This window comes from Cebidichthys violaceus, unplaced genomic scaffold (genome assembly GCF_023349555.1).
Source record: "Cebidichthys violaceus isolate CVI_PGR_0920_01 unplaced genomic scaffold, fCebVio1.0.p SCAF_13, whole genome shotgun sequence".
In the NCBI taxonomy this organism is placed as follows: Eukaryota; Metazoa; Chordata; class Actinopteri; order Perciformes; family Stichaeidae; genus Cebidichthys; species Cebidichthys violaceus.
The window spans coordinates 2,853,543-2,878,013 of record NW_027176296.1 but is presented as its reverse complement, the minus strand read 5'-3'; the positions used below and the strand labels follow the sequence as shown (position 1 = coordinate 2,878,013).

Genomic DNA, 24,471 nt, shown 5'->3' with positions numbered 1-24,471 from the left:
TGAGTGATTGTGTCTGTGTGTGTGGTGTGTGTGTGTGTGTGTGTGTGTGTGTGTGTGTGTGTGTGTGTGTGTGTGTGTGTGTGTGTGTGTACCTGTGCAGCCAGTGGATCCCTTCTTGACAAAGTATCCCAGCTGACAGTGGCAGATGAAGGAGCCTTTGGTGTTCTCGCAGTCCCCGTGGAGACAGATGTTTGGGTTTAAGTCACATTCGTTCACATCTGGGCAGACAGGGATGGACAGATGCAGATAATATGTGAACGTTCTGGCCTTCAGAGATTAGAGTGACCGATAATGAGTCTGACAGAGGAAATCCCATAGATCAGCTCAGAGGAACTGAATGAATAAATGAATGTGACGGACAGAAAAGTTACAAGTTACATTCATATTCTAAGTATTGTTTTTTCTCTCACCGATACACGTCCTCATGTCCATAGAGGCCATGAAGCCATCGTAACACAGACAGCGGTATTCCCCAGGAATGTTGGTGCACTGGCCTCCGTCACAGATGTCTGGAGTTTCCTCACACTCATCAATATCTAATAGAAACAGTAGAAAATAAATGTAGAAGATCAAAGAGAAAGACATCAGTGTTTTTCTTTCATGGGATACTTATGGGATGTAATGGAAACTATCACATTATGACATTGGTGCATCTGTTCATAGTTTTAGTTTCTGATAAAAAAAAGTTAATTTAAATACAGGTATACCGAATATATCCTGTGTTTGATTACCTGCGCAGGTCCTTAGGTCAGGCATAAGAGCGTAGCCCTCACTACAGCTGCACTCATAGCTGCCCTCTGAGTTGGTACAGTGTGTTTCACAGCCTCCGTTCATAATGGTGCATTCATCAATATCTGCAAAGAAGGTGCCGGTTACGGTTTGCATCTGGGTCTCATTAGATAAGAAGGTAAAGTACACAAACAGAAAAGCCCCTCGTTAGTTCGTTCCACTCACCAACGCAGCCCTGTCGGTCTGGTGTGGCCTGGTAACCGGTGTCACAGGAGCACTGGTAGGTTCCCGGCATGTTGACACACTGGCCATGCTTGCACAAGTTGTCACTTAGCTGGCACTCGTTCACATCTGGCAGGACAAGCAAACAAGTTAGGCAGTATATACAATCTTGTGTATTGTACTTTAGGGTAATAATGAATAATAGATATAACATAAGTTTATAGAAATTAAAAGATGCAGAGGAGAAAGGTTTGACTCTGTGAAGCATAGCAGTTTGTGACTGACTTCAAGCTCTTAAAATAGATTTGGCATAAAGTTTGATAAATAACACCAAGTGAGCCTGTGTGTGTGTGTGTGTGTGTGTGTGTGTGTGTGTGTGTGTGTGTGTGTGTGCGCGCATTATGACGTATGATCTACCTTCGCAGGCAGATCCATCGCTGCTGAGCGAGTGTCCGGGGGGACATTCACACTCATAACTCCCTTCTGTGTTCAGGCAAGTTCCTCCACGACACAACAGGGGATTTCTCTCACACTCATCAATGTCTGTCAGCAGAGAGGAAGACAGGGAAGGTGGGATGAAGAGGGAAGAAGGAGAAAGATGAGATAAAGAGAGGAAAAGAACATGGAAGTAATAGAAAGATCAGGTGATCTGCCAAACTGGACAGTAATTTCAAACTATGGACATGAATTCAAACAGGGTGTATCATTTGAAATTGTGTAATTGTGAGTGTAAACTTGTTTTCAACTCACCCATGCAGTTCTTCATCATCATGAAGCCGCTCTCGTAACCCTCGAAACATTCACACTCAAAGCTTCCAGGTGTGTTGACACAAGTACCGTGACCACACAAGTCTGGGGAGATGCGGCACTCGTCAATGTCTGAAACACAAAGACATTAAAAACATTAGAAACACTCACTAACTGCTCACTAATCGTGACAAATGTTTCATTTAGTTTGAATAATTTTGACTCGTTTTCTCGTACCTGTGCAGTTCCTCTCTTCTGCGGTCAGCGCAAAGCCGTTGTTGCAGCGGCACTTGAAACTGCCGATGGTGTTCCGGCAAGTTCCATGAGTACACAGGCCCTGGAACACCTTACACTCATTTACATCTGAAGAGGAAGACATAAAGTTAAAATGGCCACGGCTGCAAAAAAAACCTAAATTATATGATTTACTGGATATAATATATATATACTGGATTATATAATATTTTATATAAGTATGAACATTACAGATTAGAGTTTTCTGACAAGTTTTCCACTTTGATTCTAGGGTTATATACACACTCATGGTGTCATAAAGCCCTTTGAGTGAGAGTTAAAAGTTCTTGGTACCTTTGTAGAATGGCCTGCCAGTCAGAATTTCGCCTCTGTTGGCGAAGCCGGGCCCTCTGGGACAGATGGCTCTGTACTCTGAGGAGGCTGGTTTGGGACACTCCTCACAGTCGATGCCCCAGGCAGAACCCACTGAACAGCAGCACATGTCCACGCGGTATCTCCCTGGCAGCGGCTCGCCACACTCATCCTCGTGCCACTTCATGTAGCACTGCTCACTACGTGTATCTGGAAAAGTTTGTGATAACAATCAAAAACAAAGTCACCTCTCTTTCTAAGTTTTGTCTGAATAGTTTAGTGACATGATAGTCTCTGGAAAGAACAGTTTCATTGGAAGTGATGTCTTTGTTGTGCTGTGCAGTCCTCTTACCCACACATGTGCGTCCAGTACTGTCCAAGGTGAGACCCTCAGCGCACTCACAGAGGAACGAGCCCTGGGTGTTCACACAGCGGCCATTTGTGCACACTCCGGGGAACACCTCACACTCATTAATGTCTAAAGGGAGCAGGACAATTTATGAACCGTAATTACAAGGTGAAACACAGACATTTTGTTTTAAAGCTATCTACAGGGAGAACATTAAGGCACATTACAAGGACAGAAAGATGATTTCATAGGTGCCGATGTTGGATGAAGGGAGCACTGCAGGTTTGTCACCATTCATCAAATTATCACATTTTCTTACCTTCACAGACGACGCCCTTCATACGAGCAAACCCTCGAGAGCAGGCAGTGTCTGAGGGGACATGACAACATGAAGAGATGTAATAATGACATTACATATATGAGAGCATGTAGAGTATGTATGCATACATTGGTTTGCCACAATATTAAGGAGGTATTGGCCTTTATTTCATATTTGGTACTTCCTTATTGACCAATGCAGCCAAAAAACATGTAAAACCTTCAATATCATTTAATTTGGTCCTTTATTCTTTTGATTATGTATTAATAATGTACTTATTATAATATGTGCAATTGTAACCACTCTTCAATGTGAATTTGAAACAGTGATCTAAATGCCATTTTAGAGTTTTATCAACAAATCGTATGCCTTAACTCTGGAGGACTGAAATCGTGTCAAGTTTTTCTTAAAATGGTCAGAACATCAAAAACTGTCAGGAAAAGTGAGCGGCATCCTTGTGTGAGAACTGACCGATCTCGCAGGGTTCACAGGGGCTGCCCCAGGCGGCTCCCAGTGTGGAGCAGCACTCAGACTTCAGTGTGGCTCCGTTGATGTTGACCTCGCAGCGGTTGTCTTGTATCGTCAGCCAGCATGTGCTCTTCATGCTGTCTGTGGAGTCGAAGTTACAACACAGAAGACTTGATTATAGGAACCTTGTGGGTTTTCCTTGTAAACACAGTTAACATTCAGCGTTAACCAGGTCAATTACCCTTCAGGCCGGGCAGTTCTGTCTTCACAAAACATTTGCAAAGTATTTTCCACATGCGTGTGCTAGTAGAGCACAAGATACAAACAAAACAGTTATGTGCTCATGAAAACATAACTCCACAGCAACACGAGTGGTCAAAATGTCAAGATCTCCACAGGGTACCTTTAACTATGGCAACAAAATAATCCACAAACACAATCAAAATGTCACCTTTAACTCCCCTCACTACCATTAAACGTCTTTGGCTACACGCTGAGCTGAGTAAAGTAAAGCCCATGCGTCATTACACTTAATCCTTTGCCTTTCCATTACTAATGAACTGAAAGAATGTACAGTCATAAGAGTGACACCTTTTTCCGAGACCACCCAAACACAAAACCACAATTTGCTCTCACTTTTCTCTCCTCGCTGAGTGATGGGCTCTAAAACAGAAACAGAAATTAACCAAACCAGAGGAATTTGTAGATCTTTGACTGAGCCAGCTCATGCAATATGAATGAGTGTATTTATTTAATGACTCATTCTCCCTTCCAAAAACATCTGTATTCTGTATTAGCATGTAGCTTTCTCAGAATGATTTCCCAAAAGTAACAAACTTCCAAACAAGTGGAATATTTAACCTCAGCAGAGCGTCTTACATAACACATGTCATTTTGAATCTGCGGCAGATCTCTGCGAAGTAAAGCAATCTCCATGTGAACCAAGGCCATGCATGCAAGTATTTTTCTAATAAATTACGTGTGTGCCATTTTGCTTAACATCTGAGGATGATAATGTATGTGGATGGCTCCTGGAAACCTGAACAGCCTCAGTGTTTTCTTTACAAATAGGGAGAGTAAACCTCGATTAGAAAGATTACAGAAAGACTCCAGCACCAATTATTTCCGGTTGACACTCTTAGTGTGTTATCATTATCTCAAGCAGTTTCTAGGACCCTGCCGGGTTGCTGTAATGTGCGTCGTGCACTTGGGAGGACGGATGTCTTACCCACGCAGATGGTGTTGGTGGAGTCCAGCTTGCTGCCGTGGGTGCACTCGCAGTTGAAGGACCCGGCCACGTTGCGACACGCTCCATTGATGCACGGGCTGGAATCGCATTCGTTGATGTCTGAAACATGTGCAAACACACACACTTGAGGTCGAGGCTGAGAGGCCGATTCAAATGGATCATTATCCTCATTTGGCAGGTACAAACAGTGTGTGTGACTTTTTTCCATGAGCCACATGTTTACTGGAAACTAAATGCAACACATCTGGTAATAATGTCACATGTTTGTGTGTCAGACAGAATGTGTGCATGTGAGAGCTCACCTTCGCAGGTCTCTGAGTCGGGTTTGAAGACATATCCTTTAGGACAGGAGCAGGTGTAGGAGCCGGGAGTGTTTCTGCAGAGGCCGTTGTCACACAGCAGACGGTTCACTAGGCACTCATTGATATCTGAAGGGAGGCAGGAGAAGGCAATGGTTTGAAAATAGAGGACAGTAATGTAAGGTTTAAGACATTTCTAATTGAAGGGCTATCATTCAAATGTACAGTATTGTCCTCTTCTTTCCTTGTGCTGCTGTGTCTTAACAGTAATTACCTGTATAACTTGTGGCCACAGTGGCCTCTATAAACAGAATGGTACATAGTTTTACTTCATAAAAAAAAATCTTCTCCACTCTGACTCACCAACGCAGTTTTTGCCACTGGTGTCAGACTCGTAACCGATATTACAGATGCAGCGGTAGCTTCCTCTCAGGTTCTCACATATGCCGTTCTGACAGATGTCTGGGTCCAGGGCACACTCATTGATGTCTAAGAGAGGACAGGCGTTATGTAGATTAATACTGATTAGAGTGTTTCTAAACAGCACTGTCGGAACATTCACATTCATGAACAATATACTCACCTCTACCATCAGCTGTAATGCCAATACCACTGCTGCAAACAGCCTGGAATTCAGCTGAAAGAAACATCAGATGAGCCGGATTGCATTTCTCTCTTTTTTGTTTTACAAAACGAACCAAATTTTTTAAGAATGGAAATGAACAGTTTGAAGCAAATGAAAGATTGTACCTGAGTTTCTTGAGGGGCATGGTTGGCAAGGCTCTCCAAAGCCATGTTCAGCATTGGCACAGCAGCACTCAGACTTGGTCACTGCACCAGGGAACGGCCGCGAACATGTGCCCATCTTTATGGCGCCATAGCAAGTGGTCCTCATGTGCGTGTCCACACACACTCTCCCATCTACATCGATAGCCAGGCCTGGAGGGCACTCACAGCGGAAGGAGCCCTCAGAGTTGATGCAGCGTCCATTCATACAAATGCCAGGAGTTTGACACTCATCGATGTCTGATGCAGAGAGAGCACATAATGTATCCATCACACGTCGGCTTCAGTTTACGAGCTAAGGTGTGAACAGAATGGGCTATTTCTATAAAAAAAAAACTGAAGGAGAATCACCACTAAATATGCAAAGGACATGAGTTTCCTTTAAAAATAAATCTAATGGTGATTTATTTTATTATTCTGGATACTTAACAAATAGTAACAAAAATAAATCAAATATTGTAAAAAAAACCAAAAATTTAAATTACATTTCAGCCATCTTGGATTATGAAAGTCAGTGTTTTTTAGGAAAACATTTTCACTGATCTCATAGCTAATTTGTGAGCAGCATGAAAGTATTTTTTTTTCACTTTTCAAGATAAATAAAATAGTCTAAAATACGGAAACATGCAACATGCGGTTATAAAAAACAAGCACAGAGAGCTTGATGAGGAATCAGATCATGGAGAGTTAGCAATAACTAGATTGATACGTGTTGTATTTGGGATACTGTGCTGTCGATGTTATGGTGTGACTTCAATAGACTGGTAGTCTTGATACTTTCTACTCAAAAGAGACTCATACCTTCATCCATATATCTATTTGTGGACTTTCTGGATTGAGTCAGACATAAAGTGTGCACGAATTGATTTAAAAAGGGATCTGAAGGATTTCAAAGAACACCAAATCAGTCTACACAGCAGGTTGTTTGGCCCAAGACTTGAGGTCTGTGTTTGTATTAACACATAAATCATACCGGTGCAGTAGCGTCCGTTAGGTGCTAAAGCAAAGCCGGGCTTGCAGATACACTTGAAGCTGCCGTCTTCATTGATACACATGCCATTGTGACACATGTTGGTGGTCGCACACTCGTCGTGATCTGGAGGGAAACAGGAAGACAAAGTCAGGTCAAGTGTGTAAAAGGTGAGAGTTTATGTGAAGGTCAACCTGTGTTGACTCCTTACCAATGCAGTTCTTTCCATCAGGAGTGACCTCGAAGCCAGCATTGCAAATACACTGAAAGCTTCCCTCTGTGTTGACACAGCGGCCGTTGCGACACATCACACCATTCACAATGCACTCATCGATATCTAAAGGGAGGGGAAGAGGGAGGAACGATGTGGCTTAGTGTATTATATCTTAACCGTCATTAACAGTCATAAACATAATACAGTGATACATATGTCCAAAATTTATTTTAAAGAGACATCTTGGGGAACACTAATATAGCACAGTGAGACAAACCATTGCAAGCTTGTTTGGTGGGGGTTCCGCTGTAGCCCTCATGGCACTTGCAGTGGTACCCTCCAGGTGTGTTGGCACAGTCTCCATTTCTACATGGATTACTGACGCACTCATCCACATCTGGGGAGAGAAAACATAAGTCACATTTTAGCAGATTTCACCTGCACCTACACTTGAATCGGCTGAAGATGGCAGTGCAGTGCATGGAATTGGTTTGGTCTTGCTCTCGTGTCACATATAGTCACTGTGTCTGCCTATAATGCTCTGGTAGGTTATTGAGAACTGACTGCATACATTACATTGTGCACTTATACAGCATAGAGCATGTATCTTACCGATACACTCCCCACGAACATCCTGTTTGTAGCCCATGTTGCACTCGCATCGGTAGCTCGTGGGTGTGGGAGTGCAGCGTCCATTGAGACACAGGTTGGTGAAATGTCTGCACACGTCAATGGTGTCGTTCACAGAAACCGTGCCTGAGAATACACGACAGACATATTAGCAAAACAAAAATGCATTCTCGTACTGAGAAATGAGCCCTTTAATCTAGTCCAGGCTCATGGAAATCCACAGAGTGACTTACCTATGTGTTGGTGTCCGTTACCTCCAAAGCTCCCACCGTTCCCATTAAAGCCTACTCCGCCGTTACCACCGATGCCTCCGTTACCATTACCGTTTGGTACACTGGGGAACTTGTATCCATAGTTGTACCCGTTACCGTTGGTGTTGGGGAAGTGTCCATTGGGGTAGACGTGAGGGAGTCCGTGTCCTTGGGGAACCCCCACAATGCACAGACGCCTGAACTCGTCTACAAGGGAGACCAAGATCACAGGGAACAAGTCGGTCTATGCATTCTACTGTAGGTTAAGTTTCATTTGTTTCCGGCCAGGTGAAGCTGAGGAGGAACATGTTCATAGGCTCTCAAGTTTTGCCAACCAAGAAAAGTTCTTTGGATCACTCAAAGTCTTACAGTATAACACATTTGAAATGTACTCAATGTTTCCTGGAGTTGCAGATTATACAAAGGCCATTGCATTTGCTGTACATTTTGATGTTCTTTTGCTGAAGATTTCTGAATAAGTTGACTTTCTAACTGTTCTCCTGGTTTCAAATATACTTTGACTGGAGCAAGGCCTGACCAAGTAATAAGAGAAAAATGTGCATTCTCAATGATCAACTCTACTCTGCTTGGTATGCTGTTAAAGTAGGTCTAGTGTATTGTTAAAGTGTATGTTTGTATTTATGAATACATGCATGTATGCACTGCAGGTACTTTATTTGTGTAGTCATATGTTTATATGTCTATGTGTGCGCAGTATACATGCACAGTATTGTATATTTTTATGTTTTTCAGTCTACAGTCACACTAAATCAAACACACACATATCAAATTTTGCCGGTGCCAGAGAAAGCAGCAGAACATTCTGTAACAGATCAGTTTTGGATCACACAATCTCACGCAGAGGAACAGTTTTTTTTTAAGCTTGACTGAGGAGATGATGGGTCATTATCTTCACACAAATCTTTCCCATCTTTTTTTGTTCAGTTTGTGCTCATGACATCATGCTCATCAGTTTGAGGAGATGATGTTCCCTTGCTGTCACACACACCCAAACTCAAAGTGCTCTCGGCGTCAGTGTTGTCTAGTTTAACATCACTGTGTTAAACTAATTTGACTTGTGAAATGTTTTCGCTGTCATGGCTTTATTTACCGCCTCATGCGAAGTCATGGACAATGTGTCGTGGAGACTGCCAGTTTGTCATCGGCAGTGGAAGAAGGTGATGGTTGGATTCAAAGCACATATCCATCACTTTGTTTGGGATCAGCTAGCATATGAAACGTGTATCCTCTGTTCTGTGTATCTTGTTTTCATGTGTACTCACCAGACCCCCTGACGGGGCACATCTCAGGGATCTGTCCCAAAGCCCAGCAACGTCCTGTGTCACAGCAACACTGCATCTTGGTGTACTGACCGTTCAGCTCCGCAGCACAGCGGCCGTTAGCCAGAGAGGAGAAACAGGTGCCCACACGCTGATCTGAAGGAAGAGGAGACGGATTAACAGAATTAGACAACTGAGCAGGCAGCAACATACGTTTAAGCTCGAGGTCATCAGAACTGAAGTCAAATAAAAAAGGCACATCATCATTTAAGATGTAAGCTTTCTACTGTATGGACATATGAAGAATCAAATTAATATGCAGACCTGGAAAAAAACTTAATATATTTTCTCAATGAGTTAACTATATTTTTGAGGTATTGATACTTAATTGAGTATTTTCATTTTCGAGATTAAGATGAAAACTGTTTTTAGGAAAAGGTACTATATATAACACAAAATATGTATCGAAACGTGTTTAAACTTACAAACAGCAGTGTCATATAGTCGTTAGATGAAATAAAATATCTAACAGGTAATGTGTAATAATTCAAAGTTTTAAAGAAGAAAAAAAAAATAAAAATGGAAAATTTAGCAAAATTTTTACTCGAATAAAATGAACCACCGCTTTTCAGCTGGCTGTAAATTACTCTTTAAATGCAGGGACTTCATGTAACAAATTAAGCCCCATTACCGACACTGACACAGCTTTTTATGTGGGAAAAGGTTGCAGGTAATCGCTGCTCTTAAATCAGCAATTGTGTTAGTCAGAGGGCTGGCCTGGCCTTTCCATGGTGGCTGGGGAGGAAGCTTCTTTATGGGCTGGCAGTGGGAAAGGTTGCATGGGGTCTTGAATAACTGCAAGCATCTGAAGGGCCTCCAAATGGGGGTCTTATTTGTTACAGTTTTCCAGGTCAGGGTCAATGGGGCAGGAAAGGGGGCTGGGGTTCAAAGATCGTGTGTAAGGAGTAAATGGAGAGGAGGAAGACCGGAGGTTTCTGGGTATTTAAGGAAAATACCAGGAAAGAGGAAAAGGCAGAGTGAGAGGGAGAGAATGCATGCATATTATTTTAGAAAGTGAGCAACATGTGTGAAAGAGAATTTAAAGTGTATCTACAGAAAAAAGGGGGAGAAAAGGGTAAATGCAGAATGAAGGGGGGGAGTGGAGGGAGAGGTACAAGTCGATTAACACACTAATGAGCCAGCAGTCTGGAATTAATCAGTTCCATGTGGAGCAATTCTTGCCAATTAGATAGAACATGAGGCACTGTGTCTGGGAGCACATATTGTACAGTACACACACATTTACACAATTACACACACACAGATATGTATTCCCATACAGATCCACGGTCACGTACACAAAACATGCAGAAATACGCACACATATGCTTGTACAAAATATGTACATACACACATTAATGTACACAAATACACACAAATGCAATCTGAAAAACATCCCATAGGAATGACGGAGCTGGAGGCCGGTTGGGTGGAGAGGAGAAGGGGTGGGGGGTTGCTCATGAGGATGATGATGACTTAAATTGGATCCAGACCTTGGTTTGCTCGCTAGTGTTGCTCCACTACACAAGCATATGCTTTCATTTGATGAGGTGTTTTTACAGACTGACTGACTGGACAGGTCCACTGTGTGACAGGGCATTGGGCTCCGATTACTGTCACAGCCCCCAACAGCTCCCACTGGCTTACTTTACCATGGTACAGTACATCCCACAAAACACAGGCAAATAGCCACATAGTATGGCCTCCAGGACCAGAGCTATATACATCCTGCTTCTAAAGCATGGGGGCGAGAGATCAGCCCTATAAAAACGATTTACTCTCTTTAATTCACTTTATGCTTTGACCACAAAAAAAGCAAAGAGATCAGACAGTAAGGGAAACTGCGTCAAAGTGTGTCAGTCATGTGAGAAGGAAACCAGCTGAGTTTCTAGGCCCAGGTTTGCTGTTTAAGTGTGATCAGTGGTTTGGCCCTGCCCTGGTCTAGTCTTGTTTTGTTTGGGTTTACTTATCTCTGCCTCTGTCTCCTACCAATCTAGTCTTGTCCATTTTGGATGCGGGACAGAGACGGAGGAAGGATATATTAAGGTTGTGTCTGGCACCTCTTTTATTTGCTCTCCCTTTTTTTCTCTCTCTCCCTTCTGCTGGCTGCAATAGAGCAACTGAAAACCACAACTGACGGAAACAAGGTGCAGGATCTAGATGTCAGAGGATGGACGGAAAAAAAGGTCCAGAGAAAACAGTTAGATAGATAAGGAGGATGAGAGCGCGAGAATGCTTCAGTTTTGGTGATTAGGAGTTAAAAAAAACAACAACAAAAAACATAACAGCCAGAGGAGACGGAACAAGAGACCCTTACAGAGATGGAGACATGCACAGTTGAAGAGTAAACATAGAGACTTTCTACTGTAAATCACTCAACTGTTAGATGAGAGAAAAAGATTTGGTGCGATCCACTGTGCACTCAGAAAGAATTAGAGAAATCTGTAGAGAGAGAGAGCAACATATCTCTTCAGGACAAAGGAGGAAAAAAGGGGATAACAGTGGAAAGAGAAAAAAAAAATCTGGTCACGCATAACGGATGACAGATGGAGAACTTTTGGGATTGGTTGATTGGAGCATCGCTTTCCCAGATACACACACATTGGCACAGGCACAGGCACACCAGGCTGCCAGCCATATTTGCAAAGATCCTCTCACACTCTTTCACTCCTCTCTCCAATGCTTCACCTGTTTGTTGAGGAAAAACACAACCCATCTTCCATCACCTATTCATCCTCTTTTTCTTCTTCCATATGTTGACTGTTATCTCTCCCATTACCAATTTGATTGTTTGTTTTTTTTGCTCTTTTTCATATACAGTTGTGGTCAAAAGTTTACATACACTTGTAAAGAACATAATGTCATGGCTCTCTTGAGTTTCCAGTTATTTCTACAACTCTGATTTTTCTCTGATAGAGTGATTGGAACAGATACTTCTTTGTTACAAAAAACATTCATGAAGTTTAGTTCTTTCATGACTTTATTATGGGTTAACAGAAAAAGTGATCAAATCTGCTGGGTCAAAAATATACATACAGCAACATGAATTAGCAATTTTGGTGACTTAGAAAGTTGTGTCAATGAAATGAGCTTCATAGCATGGCCTCTTAACTTCTTGTGAGTGATTATGAGTGACTACAACTGGTGACTTCTCTGAGGCCATTTAAATAGGGCTCATTGGATACAAACGCCCACAAACGCTACAATGGGAAAGTCAAAGGAGCTCAGCATGGATCTGAAAAAGCAAATCATTGACTTGAACAAGTCAGGAAAGTCACTTGGAGCCATTTCAAAGCAGCTGCAGGTCCCAAGAGCAACAGTACAAACAATTGTTTGTAAGTATAAAGTGCATGGCACTGTTTTGTCACTGCCACGATCAGGAAGAAAACGCAAGCTATCACCTGCTGCTGACAGAAAATTGGTCAGGAGGGTGAAGAGTCAACCGAGAACCACCAAAAAGCAGATCTGCCAAGAATTAGAAGCTGCTGGAACACAGGTGTCAGTGTCCACAGTCAAGCGTGTTTTGCATCTCCATGGACTGAGAGGCTGCCGTGCAAGAAGGAAGCCCTTGCTCCAAAAGCGGCACCTTAAGGCTCGACTGACGTTTGCTGCTGATCACATGGACAAAGATAAGACCTTCTGGAGGAAAGTTCTGTGGTCAGACGAAACAAAAATCGAGCTGTTTGGCCACAATGCCCAGCAATATGTTTGGAGGAGAAAAGGTGAGGCCTTTCACCCCAAGAACACCATGCCTACCGTCAAGCACGGTGGTGGTAGTATTAAGCTGTGGGGCTGTTTTGCTGCCAATGGAACTGGTGCTTTACAGAGAGGAAATGGGATAATGAAGAAGGAGGATTACCTTCAAATTCTTCAAGATAACCTAAAATCATCAGCCCGAAGGTTGGGTCTTGGGCGCAGTTGGGTGTTCCAACAGGACAATGACCCCAAACACATCAAAAGTGGTAATGGAATGGCTAAATCAGGCTAGAATTAGGGTTTTAGAATGGCCTTCCCAAAGTCCTGACTTAAATCCCATTGAGAACATGTGGACAATGCTGAAGAAACAAGTCCATGTCAGAAAGCCATCAAATTTAACTGAACTGCACCAATTCTGTCAAGAGGAATGGTCAAAAGATTCAACGAGAAGCTTGCCAGAAGCTTGTGGATGGCTACCAAAAGCGACTAATTGAAGTGAAAATGGCCAAGGGACATGTAACCAAATATTAGCACTGCTGTATGTATATTTTTGACCCAGCAGATTTGATCACTTTTTCTGTTAACCCATAATAAAGTCATGAAAGAACTAAACTTCATGAATGTTTTTTGTGACAAAGAAGTATCTGTTCCAATCACTCTATCAGAGAAAAATCAGAGTTGTAGAAATAACTGGAAACTCAAGAGAGCCATGACATTATGTTCTTTACAAGTGTATGTAAACTTTTGACCACAACTGTACATACACCCCTATACCTACACCCCTACATTGAAGGTAAACAATCACACAGTACCTGTGAGATCAGCCCCACCCTGTTTTTTGTTTATGTTCATGAGTGGGCATATGTGAGACTCTGGCCATTAGTCTTCTTGGTATTTTTGGGTCTGTTAAACAACAGAAAAGCTCCACAGGTGATGGAGGACAGATTGCAGGAAAACTAGAAAATAACTGGGAGGAAACAATCCAGAAGTTTTAGTTTGCTACGGGAGCTTTTATTGGAGAAGAGTTTAACTGAGCCTGTGGTGCAGATAGGGTGAAACGGACAGACCTTGAGCTGTCAGTTTTGGGGCTAAATCTTGAAATAATGTATTAACACCTGGTTGTGTTTCACTGTGGCTGCCATGATTGGTGAGGATTGCAGGAATACATTAACACCTGGTCATGTTTCATGGGACATGTCACTGCACTGTATGGGCATGAGTGTGTGAGTGAGTGAGTCAGAGGGGCACTAACATTAGAGTAGAGACTAATGCTGTCAAGGCCAAATAGTGCGTGCAAGTGCGTTTGTCTGCACATGGGGACCACAGGCCAGCTTGACTCATCAGGACTCCACACACAGGAAGCAGTGATGGAGGGAGGGAAGTTAGTAGCCAGATGTGTAGCTTTTAGCCAGCCGGGGAGTGAGGAAATGCTCAAATGAGTGTTGGAAATCTGTTCATGTGTATGTCTGTCTGTGTGTGTGTGTGTGTGTGTGTGTGTGTGTGTGTGTGTGTGTGAGACTCACCCACACATCTGGAGCCATCTGTGCTGGAGACGTAGCCTCGTGGACAGGTGCAGACGTAGCTACCGGCAGTGTTAGTGCATTCTCCTCCATCACACACACCAGAGATGGTGCTGCATTCATCAATGTCTGAAACATAGTTACATCAAAAATACACATCACATCAGGGGACACATCCGTCAAGTACGCCTCATGCCAGCTCAAAACTACATTTTTTTCAAAGTTCAAAATGTTTTTGTTTGGAAAGATACAGTAGCACGTTGCAGTAAAAGTTGTATTGCCCTGGAGCAACCATTTCTCCCTGAGGAATAATGAAGCAAATCAAATAAATCTGCATTCAACTAAAGTAGAATTGATATACTTCTGGTGTGTTCTGTTCAGGCTAAAACTCAAGCTTGTGAACCACAAACTGTATAGCTCAGGGAGAGAAGAACAGAAGCAATGAACGGCTCCTACGAAGGATGCTAAAATAGCTCTGACGTATTATGTATCAGGTTAACCTCTCTCACAATATGATAACCAATCAAATTATATGTAAACAAACGCAAGAGTCTAGTTCTACATAGTAGTTTCACCGATATGTGTATGTAGGAAAGAGAAAATTAGTGAAACCTGGCATTGAATGCCTTCATAGTCTTCTTTACTTCTTTGCTCTACCAATTTCGATATATTTGTGCCAATTTTAGACTGTGTTTTATTCAGACAAATGCTTTGGTCTGCTGCTTGTGACATTTGGGAAGTTTGGCTTCTTTTATTCCTCAAAGTAAATTATAAAAAAAAGGTATCATGAAATTGAAAGATACCCAGCTCTATCAAAGGGCATAAGAGAACAATTGATGAAGCTATAAAGACAATGATAAGTGATTGTTATACTGAAAACTACTTGTTGTACAGCATGATAAGACAATGAAGCAGTCTTAAGAAGACCCCAAATGTGGACAGAAACCAAATATATGGACAGGGATAGAAAGGAATCCTGCTATGCTATAAGGCAAAATATATGTACAATACCACTCAGCATTTGGCTTAATTACTTGTGCAATTGTGGTATCTACAATTGCTTAAAGTCTACAAATGTCCGTACTAAAAGCAACAAAGCTTCCAAGGTTACAGTGAATAAGTTGAATTTTTTGAAAAACATGCCATGGTTAGACTCATAAATGTGTATGATGGCTGAGAGTACCTGGGTCGGTGCTTGGCAGGCCCCACCTTTATGATGGCATTTAGCTGTATTATTCAGTGGGAGGGGCCCTCATTGCTCCATGATGGGGGGAACCCAAAGTGGAGTTCCAGAAGGTATTGGGTTTTTATGATGTGTCACGCTTATTTATATGCATACGTAATTACTGCACCACTGCGGGGCATCATTACAGCAATAGCGCAGACGTGGTGCATGAGGTAATGTGTGTGTGTGTGTGTGTGTGTGTGTGTGTGTGTGTGTGTGTGTGTGTGTGTGTGTGTGTGTGTGTGTGTCTGACCTGCGCATTTAGTCGGAAAAGTGAAGGGTGTGTTATTATTTGTCTTTCTAGGAGTGTGTAACTTACATCCATGTGTGTTGCCTGCAGTTCTTCCCCTGCTGACTCCTGTCTGACAGCAGTGGCAGAAGGCCTAGGTGAGGCTGTAAAAAGCCCCGCCAAATAAACCTTGTGTCAGCAGCAACAACAACACGCCAGACATTACGCTCCCCACAGACGTAGCACTCTGGGACCGAACAGAGGGAAATGTGTGTCACCTGGATAAACGTCTACAACTGAGTCATCAAATTGCCATGTTTAACTGTGTGTACGTACCTATAATATATTCCCAAAAAAACAAAGATAAAGTATTTGTTTAATTTAACCAGTTTCCATTGTTTCATCTAATCTAAACTGTGATGTGTCAAACTGTTTGTTTGTGTGTGTGTGTGTTTGTACAGCACAAGTGCGTGAGAATCCATGAGTGTCAGAGGGAGGTCCGCGTGTGGAATCAAAAAGTCTCCCAGATGTCGTAAGTATTTCTTTGTTCAGCACTAACAGCTGGTTTTAAGCCAAATGACCATATTTATGGAAGGAAAATGGAAGGAGAAGCAGAAAAAAAGCAGAAAGAGGAGGAGGGGGAAAAGGAGAGACTGTTGAGCACAGTCTGAACTAAAAGCAGACCGTTAAACTAGGTGCTTTGTGCCCGAAACGATCAGAAGCCCATGACATCTTAACTGCACTTTATCTTAACTGCTCCAAAACCTCAGTAATTTCACTGTGAAAGCTCTAAGCGAGGCTTGTTTGTGCATTAGCTAGAAGAACATTTCAATAAAACTCCCCCAAAAGACCGGGTCTGATTGTTTCCGAGATTTCACTAAACATGGGTTTCCTGCCGATCCATGACTTCAGATACACATCACAACTGTTCTTTTGTATTTACAAGCTTTACAAACACTGAACTCTTTCTCTTCTAGCATTTTTGTTGTTGTTGTATTCTTTGTTTATCAAGCAACATTAGAATGGGAAACTGCAAGGAACATATTTCACATTTTCTGACTTTTTTTTTTAGATTGCACACGTTCTAATAATCATTAGTTGCAGCTCTAGTCTTGTTCTGACCATGATCACCTTTGCTGAAGAAAATGAAGTTCACACTGTGCATAAAGTGGTGGAAACAAGAAACTTTGTCTCAGAGCGTCCTTGTAGTATAACTGCTCAGCCCTCTCTGTGCTGGAATGTGGCTCCAACATCCACACCCAGCATCTCATTTTCTCCTGACTGTAAGTCCTGATGGTGTTCCCTCAAAACCACAACTGAAACAGGGACTGAATTTAGTGAAGTCATCCTCCCCGTTTCCTCTAGTATTCACTGTGACATAAATCACTTTTTGGTCTGTCATGATAATTGCTTCCCATGAATCTGAACTGGAGACACTAGTTTTCTTTTTGTATCTCGTGCATCCCTCAGTCATGCTAGAAGTTAATAAAACTAGAATTTAGATAATAATTCATGGAATGACGCACTGGGATAGCCAGTTCAGCCTTCTTGTTCAGTAGAATAGATATCATCTGGCTGAAACTGTTTAAGAGCTTTCTGTAATCCTCCCTAAAGACTAAGAACACATCGGCTTCAGTCCAACAGACACAGCCCCTGCCTGGCTAACTATCAGACTGTTTAGCCTGGGCATTGTTTAAATTCCATCCAATCAACACATTGTAATGTGAATCCACTCTGTGTGTGTGTGTTTATGTGCACACATCCAGACTTCTTTAACGCTGAACATGTCGTCACTTTTTAAACGCCCGTAGAGATTACAAAACTGAACCCAGCAAACCCAAAGTTATCACAAAGTGCATCGTCCATTACTGTCTCACCAGCAAGTAAACAAAATCTAATTTAAGTTTCACTGGATTGTTTTGCATTAGTAGCAGTAAAGTTGATATATTTTGCAATGCTTTGTCAATCATTAAATGAAAAAAGAATCTTTTTAGTTATTAGTCGTTATCTTAGTTGATAATAATAAGCCAAAATGTAGTTAGGCCTATGGGACATGTGAGACAGCTGCACTCACTGCTACATATAGGATTATAACTTCTCACAGAGTGAACTTCTCCTTTTCATTCTCAATAAAGACGTTAACGTATCAGCTACAGTTCAGCAACAATGAAGCTATCAGGAAATCAATGTCTAGCTCAACGACACTCACTTCACGGCCTACTGCCTCTTTCTAGTGAAAACTGTGTTTTAGACCCAATTCACACTTCGTTGCTTTATCTACCTCAATAGTATTTCCCCTAACTCAATTTAGACAATAATGGCATTGCATCAAAGAGCGCTAGTCTTCATGGTTTCTTTATTAACCAGGTTGACGCTAATATGATCCATTTTCTAATACCTTTGTATTACCCTCGGTCCTCATTATGCAGGTTTGTTCTCTAATCATTCTCTAATCATCAGTCCTTGTGTTGAATCCACTCACCTTCACATTTGTGGCTTGTTTCACTCTGACGGTGGCCCGCGGGACATTTACACTCGTAGGATCCCACAGTGTTGATGCAGTTGCCTCCGGCACAAAGACCTGGCACCGCCTGGCACTCGTCCACATCTAAGAGAAGGACAGAAAGACATAATCATCTGTGAGAAGAGGCCGAAGCAGAAAAGGATAAAGGTTCTAATAATTACTGGCGTCTGCATATTATTGATTTGAGAAATTAAGCATCCTAGTGTTAGTTACACCCCAAAAACTACAAAAAAAAGAAGACTCAGACTAGCATCAAACTATTCTATAAAAATATACATATATATTAGTTATATGGCTCAAAGCACATTTTACAGCATGTTTCTGGAACACTTTCTATCGCTAAAACACTGTTCTTCATTTTTCTGTTCTACATCTTAAAAGCGAGACGTAACTTGGCGCCGACTGTGATGTCTAAGACCACTTCCAGAAAGACCCAGTCAAGCTCTTGTTTCAACAGGAAACGACTTTTTAAATGTGAGTTTTTCCCAGCATTCAATGTGAGTCACTTTCACCAGTATTGGGTATATGTCAGAGGGCGGGTTCCTGTAAGAAACTGTGGATACCTCTGATCCTGATCCACACTCACACATACACACACAGTGGGTTTATATTCACCACATTGCCAGTCACCAAGCATGACCCGGGCATTGTCAATGTGTGCCATGGCCTGGAGATATATATGAACATACACATACATTGGTACAGATATAGATATAGATATAGATATATATAACAGCCTGTTTCTATTAATTTGAATACATTCAATCTCTGCTTCTTTGTCTAAAAGGCTGAGAGAAAAATGAATAAATAATCTACCAGCCAACAACCTGATGTGGAGCCTGGAGTGCATGCAATCCTCATAGTTGGATTCATGGTCAGGTGTGCTTTGTACTTCTGCCAGAGAGACGTTGCTCTGGGCTCTCGAGTGATTAGTTGTCTATGGTGCATGTGTGTGAGAGAGAGAAAGACAGTGGGGCGTTAGAGAGAGAGGAGAAAAGATAGAAACAGAGATTCAGAGAGAAAAGAAAGAATAAACAGACGAAGAGTGAAAAAGAGACTAAGAGAGGAGATATGTTAGTCACAGAGAGATGAGTGAGTGTCTCACAGTGGCATACCTCTAACATATGAGCAGCCTGGCAGCCACGTCCAAAAGACAGGAAGTCGTGGAGCTAAATATCAACCAGTTACTGATTCCAGATGTGTTACCTTACTGAATTGCCCTCATAAATAATGTTTACACACTTAAATAGATAATAATTATTTGAATCTCTGGATGAATGGAAGATGTGGGCGGGGCTTCAGATGCCTGGAACCAGGCTTTTAACAAACACCCTGTCAACATATCTGCCAATGAAGTCTAACAAGTACTGGTATAAGTCTACCATGAGTAACTTTCAATCATAAACAACTCTTGAGTTTGCTATAATTCCCAACTTCCCAGCATAAATACATTAACTTAATGTCCTTAGCTCTGATACTGTTGAAGTGTGGCCAGGTGCTATGAGCTTCAGAACAAAAACACAGTCTCCCTCTGTGGCGGCTCCAGCAATACGTCAACCATCACAACTGCCCAGGGTGGTGTTGGGTGTGTCGATGTGAGAGAAGCTGGATTGAGGCAACAAAGAGCTTGGCTGGGCTCATTTAACAAGGGACACGACCTCCACATGTGTCATATATTGATGCAGTCTTATTGCTTAGTCTAGTCAGGGCCATAGGTTATGTGAGAGGCATGCAGAGAGAGTCTGGTCTGGTCTGAGGGGGTTCTGGGACACCAGCGATAGGAATGTTGATGGAAGAAGGTTAATTCCAGTTCATATTTCCCTCAGTTTCTCTTTTATAACCTCCATATCTCACTCTTGTGGACCCCTTTTAGTCAGAGCTGCTACGTTTGTACAATTAATGCTATAAGTATCTTTGATTTGCCTAATACATGCACATTAAAATTCTGCTATTATGCTGACATGATGCACTGTGTATGGAACATACTGGTTTAAGCAAGGCGAGGACAAGCTCTCATTTTGACTTAACGACAGAAAGACTGATGATACAGTATATTGAAAACAATTCAAGAAGCTTTCAATTCTGACATCTGCAATGATCCATGTTCAGGACTGGCTCACTAAATCATGTCTCTAATTTAATTATGTAAAAAAAACAACGATGTGGATGATGTCTACAAAATAGTAGACACCACCAGTAGAGGTGACATGTTCTTGAAAACCTTGTGGTCACATTGGACTCTGCCTTTACTTTTAAAAGTCATGTGAAAAGTTTTATCCACAGGTTTTATGCAAATCAGGCCAATTCTGACAGTTAATGATGCCAGGATGTTTTTACACTCAATGATTTTGAGTATTGATTTATTAACTGGTCACTTACAGATGCAACTGCACTTAAATCAATACAAATACTTTTAAAGAAAGCCCTTAAAGTGTTTAATAAACATAAAAAAAGCTTCATTCCATTATTTAATGTTTCTGAACAAATATAATTTATTGAGCCTTAAGAATTATAAAAATGTAAAATATACTTTTTTTTATGTGTAAGGTTTTGAATGGGCTTGCCCCACCTCCTTTAATTAATCAATTAAAGGGCTGACAGCAGCATTGGCACCAGGCCCACCACTAGATGGGACTGTGAGACGCACCACATTTGGACAAACTGTGCTAAAAGATGCAATAAGGGAGTGCCCTACATGTTCTACTTTTAAGATCCATCTCAAACAATGGCTCAAGGCAAAACAGAACTGTGGTCACTTTTAACATGACATGTTGCACAGTGTATTTATTTGTTTCTACTTGTGTATTGTATATTTGCATCTGTATATTGTCCCTTGTAATGTTTCTGTTTTTGTTACTACTAGGATGTAAATTAGCATTAGCCAGGTTTACATCTTGTATTTTTATGCTGATGTTTATTAATGTGCTCTGTCCCTATCAAATGAGCAAATAAACCAAAATAAGAGCTTATACACAGCTTCTGCTGATTAACACCATAACAGGACAATACAAGCTAGTATTCGTCCTACATGTACTTGCATACATGTAAACACCATCTGTGTTGTTAACACTACCAAGGGGATGTTGTGGGCAGGAATCGCAGTTGAGATGATGACGGATAAAGTAATGGTTACACTGACTATCATAGGTAATTCTGGCTGTGTACGTGAGTCTTAGTGTGTGTGTGTGTGTGTGTGTCTTCCTTCATCACTGGTTAAAAGAAGATCTGCCAGGTGTGTGTACAAGAAAGAGAGAGAGACGTATGTGCTCCGATCTGACCTTGGCAGGCTCCGGTGCGTATGTTGGGGATGAAGCCTCTCCTGCAGGGGTGTGGCTGGGCGGGGCACTGCTCACAGGGGTGGCCCCACGCTCGACCAATGGTAGCGCAGCAGAGGGTCTTGGTGCAGACGATCCCACTGAGCTGGCCCTGGCACATCTGGTTGTTCACCTGGGTGAAACATGGCCCAGTCCTGTAGTCTGTGGAGTGAAAGAGACAAAAGTCCTTTGTTTGTTAGTGGCTTATTTAACTTTTGATTGATTAAATAGATCAGCGAATCAGCGTTTCAGTTCCTCAAACACATCTGGCACACCATTAAATGAAACCAGATTAAGTACATAGTTGAGAATTTTCTTCTTTTTGTGGGAAGGCATATTTCCTGTAATATCGAAGTCAGTGATCTTTTCTTTCTTTGTTAATTTCACTCAAACAACAAATGGAGGAATGGATGTTGGAAAAAAAAGAAACTGGCACAGCATTAAAGGATGATTTTTAGAGAGATGACTCACCAGACCTTTAAACACATCCTCACAGTTTAATTGTGTTCAGTCTTTGAATCAACAATCAGCTCACAAGGAACAGCATTTACAAGTAGCAGGTTTTACTAGGACTTAAGAAGAACAATATGAGAGTTGGTAGCAGCATAACAGATCACGTCAGAGCACGTGATTTCACACATTTTCCTATTAAACCTGGTCAGAATAAACTGCAAAACACAGCCAGATTGTTTCTTTCCGCAGGAATTTAGAAATAGGATTTGAATGATTGCTATGCATTTAGTCTCTGTGATAATAAGTTAACCCATTGGATTGACTGAAGCACATTCCAGTACTTTAACTAGGAGTTGGTGGTGGGCTGAACAGTGGTGGTTTCTGTTTCCATCTATATGACAGTACAAGCAGCTAATGGCAATGTGGTCGTCGATAACAATCACCCCGTGACAATCATTTGCTCCAAAAATGATCATGACATTTTAACGCATCTGGATGTTATCTTCAGGACAATGCCCATTTGTGTGTCCAGAAACACATACGACGTCACACAACATATGTTGCCAATAACACAAATGTCTCATGGAAGTCGAGACAGATGTGTTGAAATTGAAGATCCTATCTTTTTAGAAAGGATGGTAACAACAGTGAAGATAAGTAAATACACACAGCAAACAGATGTTGCAAGTAAACACATTATGATAAAAAACTGTCCCTGTCTTCAGTGATCATCTCGCCTGTACTTGCTGCATTGCCGTTTTCCAGTAAACCATGGTATAACCTCAGTAAATGGATTTCACAAATCAGGCACAATGACCTCCTGCTGAAACCATTTCAGCAATACGATGCTCACATCACATATAGGCTAATGATGGCTTCCTTTGTGGGAGAAACCCTCTGCAGTGGCGCCAAACTTATTATAGCCTTCATTAAAAAAAGTAGATCGTTAGATCACGAGGGAGACAAGCTGCACGGTTGGCTAGCCAAGGCTGTGACAATGAGATGTGGAGAAAGACAGCGGCTCAGCTCTGACGGACTGAATGACATAGGAAGATCGGAATCAGTGGTGGTGTCTGGTGGGAGTCCTTCTTCAGACTTATTGGTTCCTTGTGCTACATAAAAGGGGATCATGGAGAACGGGGGAAAAAGAGTAGGAGAGGCAGAAAGAAAGAAAGAAAGAAAAAAAGAGAACGAGAGGAAAGTAAAGTAGGTCAAACTGAGCATGCAGAGTGCAGGTTGGGGGCTCACGCCAGTTCTCCCTCATCTGTCTTTTCTTCGCCTGCTTTAGGTCTTCCTGTCTGTCTGCCTTCTACTCTCTCCTTGCCGGCCAATCAGACGCTATTTGATCTTCTGTTGCCTAGTTGGCACAGGGGAGTGGTGATTCATACGCCACATGCATTCACTCATGTTCTGAGAAATAATACAAATAAATGATCTACATACAAACCTACACACACAGAAGCAAAATACAAATTTACATTAAATACTAGAGAAGAACAAAGAATAAGACTGCCGTTATTTTATATTTTTCTTATTCCTCAAATCCCATAAAAAGACCCAAACCAACAATTCTATCTCTAAGTATTTTTTACATCCCTCCACTACACTGTCTGTAAGGCTCAACAAGCCCATTGTTCCTACTGAAGACAGACATTTATAGCTTCAAGTCTTTTTTCCTCACACAGCTGGGTACTATATAGTTTTTGCAAACATTACTATAACAGAGGTAAACAGTGTTACAGTCGTTTCAATTCATGTTTTTTTATTTTTTTATTTAGGAACTGTCTCTTTCATTGCAGACTTTACTTCCTGCCTTGTGTGTTGTCCCGCCTGTCCTCATTAGCCCTGCTGTCACCTGTCCCTCGTTATCACCCTCCTTTACTTGTGTGTTTAATCTCTGTGCTCCTTTTTCCGTGTGCCAGTTCATCATTGTTCTTTGTTCCTTGTATTAAGCACTCCAGTAGGAATACTGGTTCCTAGTATTTATGTTCTTCCAGTGTTTAACGTTCCAGCATTTTTGGGGATTTATTTCTGTTTCCTGCCAGCTTTCGGACTCCTAGGCTGTAAGTCATTTATGTTAATAACTCTATTAATTACCTCTAATAACTCTAATAATAAGTCTTCCTGCTGCCTTGTCAGCAGTTTGTCTGGGTTTGGGTCCAAACCTGAGAATCTGGCAATGGCAGCAGGAAGGTGTATGTAAATGGTAAATGGATTGTACTTGTATAGCACCTCTCTCGTCTTCCGGGCACTCAAAGCTCAAACATTGATCCTCTTATTGAAAGACAATCTATCACTCAGCCACAGTAGCCCAATGTGCAACTGACTAAA

The 24,471-nt window shown here is 41.7% G+C and overlaps 1 protein-coding gene across 1 annotated transcript in view; it reads right to left on the bottom strand.

Moving 5' to 3' along the window:
• The window catches only part of fbn2b (fibrillin 2b), a 59,860-nt gene that overhangs the window by 14,721 nt on the left and 20,668 nt on the right, over window positions 1-24,471 (bottom strand). The window contains exons 6-30 of the mRNA XM_068707371.1: window positions 21,652-21,849; window positions 18,332-18,457; window positions 14,399-14,524; window positions 9,123-9,275; window positions 7,822-8,046; window positions 7,571-7,714; window positions 7,236-7,355; window positions 6,956-7,081; window positions 6,748-6,870; window positions 5,739-6,014; window positions 5,572-5,625; window positions 5,352-5,477; window positions 4,992-5,117; window positions 4,669-4,788; window positions 3,444-3,581; window positions 2,973-3,023; window positions 2,657-2,782; window positions 2,287-2,514; window positions 1,936-2,061; window positions 1,702-1,830; window positions 1,369-1,494; window positions 955-1,080; window positions 732-854; window positions 411-536; window positions 93-218 (exon numbers count right to left, since the gene is read on the bottom strand). Of these exons, the coding sequence (XP_068563472.1) occupies window positions 93-218; window positions 411-536; window positions 732-854; window positions 955-1,080; window positions 1,369-1,494; window positions 1,702-1,830; window positions 1,936-2,061; window positions 2,287-2,514; window positions 2,657-2,782; window positions 2,973-3,023; window positions 3,444-3,581; window positions 4,669-4,788; window positions 4,992-5,117; window positions 5,352-5,477; window positions 5,572-5,625; window positions 5,739-6,014; window positions 6,748-6,870; window positions 6,956-7,081; window positions 7,236-7,355; window positions 7,571-7,714; window positions 7,822-8,046; window positions 9,123-9,275; window positions 14,399-14,524; window positions 18,332-18,457; window positions 21,652-21,849 (3,468 nt within the window). The remainder of the gene's footprint in view (window positions 1-92; window positions 219-410; window positions 537-731; window positions 855-954; window positions 1,081-1,368; window positions 1,495-1,701; window positions 1,831-1,935; window positions 2,062-2,286; window positions 2,515-2,656; window positions 2,783-2,972; window positions 3,024-3,443; window positions 3,582-4,668; window positions 4,789-4,991; window positions 5,118-5,351; window positions 5,478-5,571; window positions 5,626-5,738; window positions 6,015-6,747; window positions 6,871-6,955; window positions 7,082-7,235; window positions 7,356-7,570; window positions 7,715-7,821; window positions 8,047-9,122; window positions 9,276-14,398; window positions 14,525-18,331; window positions 18,458-21,651; window positions 21,850-24,471) is intronic.